At 33.6% G+C, this 3,763-nt stretch overlaps 1 protein-coding gene across 1 annotated transcript; it reads left to right on the top strand.

Moving 5' to 3' along the window:
• The first annotated feature begins 1,106 nt into the window (after positions 1-1,106).
• LOC107460904 (uncharacterized) lies at positions 1,107-3,490 on the top strand. The gene is made up of 6 exons (XM_016079328.3): positions 1,107-1,531; positions 1,613-1,879; positions 2,352-2,506; positions 2,743-2,848; positions 2,925-3,047; positions 3,147-3,490. Exons 1-6 carry the CDS (start codon positions 1,340-1,342, stop codon positions 3,282-3,284), a joined length of 981 nt encoding a protein of 326 aa, XP_015934814.1. The 5' UTR covers positions 1,107-1,339; the 3' UTR covers positions 3,285-3,490.
• Positions 3,491-3,763: the final 273 nt, after the last annotated feature.

The raw sequence follows: 3,763 nt of genomic DNA, 5'->3' as shown, positions 1-3,763 counted from the left end.
TGACGTCTTTATGTTTAATTTTCCATTTGCAACACAAAATTGCTAGCTTGTTGAGATGAGAGTGTGGAATAATGATTTAACCTTCCATTGGAAATTTGGAGGGTATATTTGCAAGACAGGAGTGACTGTCGAACTAAAAAGTATACCTAGGTAGGTTATTGTCGGAACGAGTAATAAAACTAAAATATAGTATTTGTCACGCATATATTTCTGCCATGTGTAATATGCGTTATTTAATTTAGAGACTTTGTTAGATAGATAATGATTTTTGTGAATAACGTGAATGATAGATTTTAAAATTAGTTCAATAAAATAAAAATATATTACACTTTTAAATTATCTATCTAAATCTTAATATTAGAAATTTAGGATAACTATTTATACATTTAATAAATTAAACATTTGATATATCTATTATTTATATTATTTAATATTTTTATTGTCTACTTATATTTTTTTAATTTAATAGTTTCTTATGACTATATTATATTATGTTGGCTGTGACAGGAAGATTCCCTTTACTTTAAGGTGGTTACTTGTACAACTTTTATTATGACGACTAACATTGAAAATTTTTCTCTAACGAAATGATGAATATTCTAAATCATTAAAATGTTGAAGAATCTTAGAACAGCTTCCAAGGAGTAGCTAGTATCATATCTTAAAAGAGATATCATTAAATTAATTGTTAGTAATATCTATGGAAAATTTTGGAAAATTGGTCAGGATTCAGGAGGGAGAACGTTCTTCAAAGTTTTTATTGTTATATCTATAATTGGGCCTTTAAAAAATTGTTAAGCCCAATAATTAAGAGTGGAATGGATGGCCCATTTTGTCCAAGAACCCATGAGAGCCCACCAAAAAAAATTTACCTTTGAATTTAGCCAGACAAATTTAAATTTTCTAAATTTTAGATTTTTGTTTGAAAGATTAAAGTGTAATTTTTTATTTCTGAATATTTTTTATTATTTTTTATCTTAATTTATAAAACAAATAATAAAAAATTACACTTTATTTTTTAAAATAAAATTCAAAATCTAAAATTTAGAGAAATTAAATTCTAGCCGCCATACAAAAAAGTGGTCCCAACGGCTAGAATTTTCAATTTGAATCGAGTGAGAAAAGCAATGTCAGAGACAGAAAGAGTTTGATTCTCCGATCACACCCAAGGGTTGTTGCTTTTTCAACATCAGTTTCTTCAACGTCTCTTTGAAAGTTCGTCTCTCACATTGAGAGAAACCCTAGAATTTGGGGCTTTGGTGTTCTTCGCTCTTCTCCTTTCTACTCTCTCGTTTGAACCATCGGCACACTGATTTTTCAAATTCCAGAAACAAGAAGAATGGATCTTCCGCGAGAGGTAGATGATTACATCAAAGAAACCATAGATGATTGCTTGGGTCTACCGATTTCGTCGAAAACCCTAGTAACAAAGCTCCGAGCATCGCGAGAGTCTGAACGGCGACTCCAAGAACAGAACCTTTATCTTCTCTCCAAATTGAAGCAGAAAGACGAACTCGTCGAAAGAACTAAGGTTTCACTTTCATTATCTTCTCTCCAAATAAAATAAGTTTTACTGTTTTCTATTTTTTACTTATTTCTTGGTTTGGAGCAGTGTGAATCGAGTATGAATGCTCAAGCCCTGAAGAAGTTCGTTGAGGAGAATCAGAGGTTGGCCATGGAGTGTGAGAATTTGCTGGCCAAATGCCAGAATTTGGAGAATGAGTGTGTACTGTTTGAGCACGACAGAGAGGCGTTAATGGAATTTGGGAACGATGCCGATGGAAGGGCGAGGGAGGCTCAGTCACGTGTCTTAGATTTAGAGCGGGAGCTGCTGTTGTTGCAGGAAGAAATTAGGAAATACAAGACTTACCATGAATTGGTACTTAATACTTTTCTCTTGTATATATATATAGAATTTTTTTGTTGAATCTTTCAGCCATTGGTATGCTTTTTTCCTTCTAACAATCCTAATCAAGAAAATATTTTAATGCTAATTAACGGGACTGTAGGGGATTTCAGTGCTGAACAACATTTTTTTCTTTCAATCATAGCAGCTGTGACTTTATGAGATGTGAGTATAATTGTGTGGATGGTTCCTTAAATTTCTGATGTGGTTGGTGGCTAGATGATCATTCATTCATAGTTGGGTTGCTGCAATGATACAATCTTGTGATCATTTTAATGTGCTTTATCAGTGTGTTATACAACCAATGTCTTACTAGTCAATCTTACTGTAAATCAGTTAATTTTCTTGTTCTTAAATGGTGAAACTCTAGTACCTTCTGCAAATTGTTAGTTCTAGTTCCCTTGGTTGGCAATGTTAACCCTGTATATTTGCTTTTCCCATGAAGGCTGATACTTCTTCTACATTCACACTTGAGGAAGAGAATCTACTTGACTCTCTTTTGGCAACTATTACTAGTGGAGATGATTACTGTACATACACATTTTTGGAAGCAAATTCTAAGGATGAATACTGTAAGAAGTTGCTGACTATGTGGGACTGGTGAGCCCCAAACCTCCTCTACACATTCTTCTCTGATATGTGTTTCCTTTTTTTTCTCATAATTCTTTAGTCATTAATCTCTGTAGCCAGTTTTAACTGTTATATCGTGGCTCGTTCTAGTAATACATGCAGCATAAATAGTATTGGAATATTGGACTCGCATACTGTTGAAGTTACCTTTTCATTTTTGCAAGTTCAGTTTTTTTAGCTTGATTTTTTTACTATGGATTTGGTAGCTTAAAGCCCTCAAGCCAGAAAGTTTTGTCACTAGTTGCCAAAGTCAAATCACTTGAGAAAGATAAAGAGCATCTGACAACCAATCTTCTCAAAGCTGAGGAGGAGGTAATGATTGGTTGACCTTTTGTAATTGTTGGATGTTTATCATTCATTAGTATCTAACCTAGCTTTGTATGCACAGGTCAAATTACTTTTTAATGAAAATAACACCTTGGAGAAAGAGAACAAAGTGCTATTGAAGCATTACAAGGAAAGAAACCATCCAAGTTCTGGCGAGAAACATACCAGCAGTGCATCTGCAAAGGTAATAAATTAATAAATTCAGTCTTATTCATTTTCACTATAATTGTGATATGCACTATATGATTGACCTAATTATCTCTCGTTTAACTCTTGTTTTCAGTCAAACAAGAGGAAGTCTAGTCCCAGAACAAGTAACCCGATCGACAGGAAGATTGATTTTGATGATATAGATTCAACACGACAACCATTGTCGCCCTTGCGAATGAACTCGCCAGATTGTAGAATGAATAAGAAATAACAAAATAGACCATTGTAGTGATTTGCCAGTGTATGTGTCCCAAATATTAGAACGGTCTTGGGTTTGGTATGTAATACTAATAGTCACTATGCAGGCGGGGAGGAAGATTTCTTTCATTCTTGCCATTGATGTTTTAAAAAGGAATTTACTAACATAATTGGTCAGAGAAAAGAAAGCATGAAAATATTTTACTGCTTCTCTTGGAAGGCTAAGTGGACTATGGGGTGTGTGCGTTTGTATTTGGTAATCGACTAGGCGTCAATAAGGTTTCAATATAACTACTCCTTATTGAGTACGTGGCTTTAGGTTTTATGGTTTGTTATATACATTCTTAAATTGTTTCATAGTTGAAAACTGGGCAAGTTACTTAAATAAAATTATGGGCAAGTTACATTTGTTTAAGGTTTAGGAGCTTTAACTTCTGTGATTTTTTTCCTCCTTTGCAAGATGTGTACATAAAGAAAGTGGCTGAGAAACTG

Source organism: Arachis duranensis, chromosome 8 (assembly GCF_000817695.3).
Source record: "Arachis duranensis cultivar V14167 chromosome 8, aradu.V14167.gnm2.J7QH, whole genome shotgun sequence".
In the NCBI taxonomy this organism is placed as follows: Eukaryota; Viridiplantae; Streptophyta; class Magnoliopsida; order Fabales; family Fabaceae; genus Arachis; species Arachis duranensis.
The sequence above is the reverse complement of the archived record's forward strand: the minus strand, read 5'-3'. Positions and strand labels throughout refer to the sequence as shown.

Excerpts from the sequence above, each read along its gene's own strand:
- LOC107460904 (XM_016079328.3), top strand. The coding sequence starts at position 1,340 with ATGGATCTTCCGCGAGAGGTAGATGATTACATCAAAGAAACCATAGAT. Across the intron at positions 1,532-1,612 it reads AACTCGTCGAAAGAACTAAG|TGTGAATCGAGTATGAATGC; the intron begins GTTTCACTTTCA and ends GGTTTGGAGCAG. Across the intron at positions 2,507-2,742 it reads TTGCTGACTATGTGGGACTG|CTTAAAGCCCTCAAGCCAGA; the intron begins GTGAGCCCCAAA and ends TGGATTTGGTAG.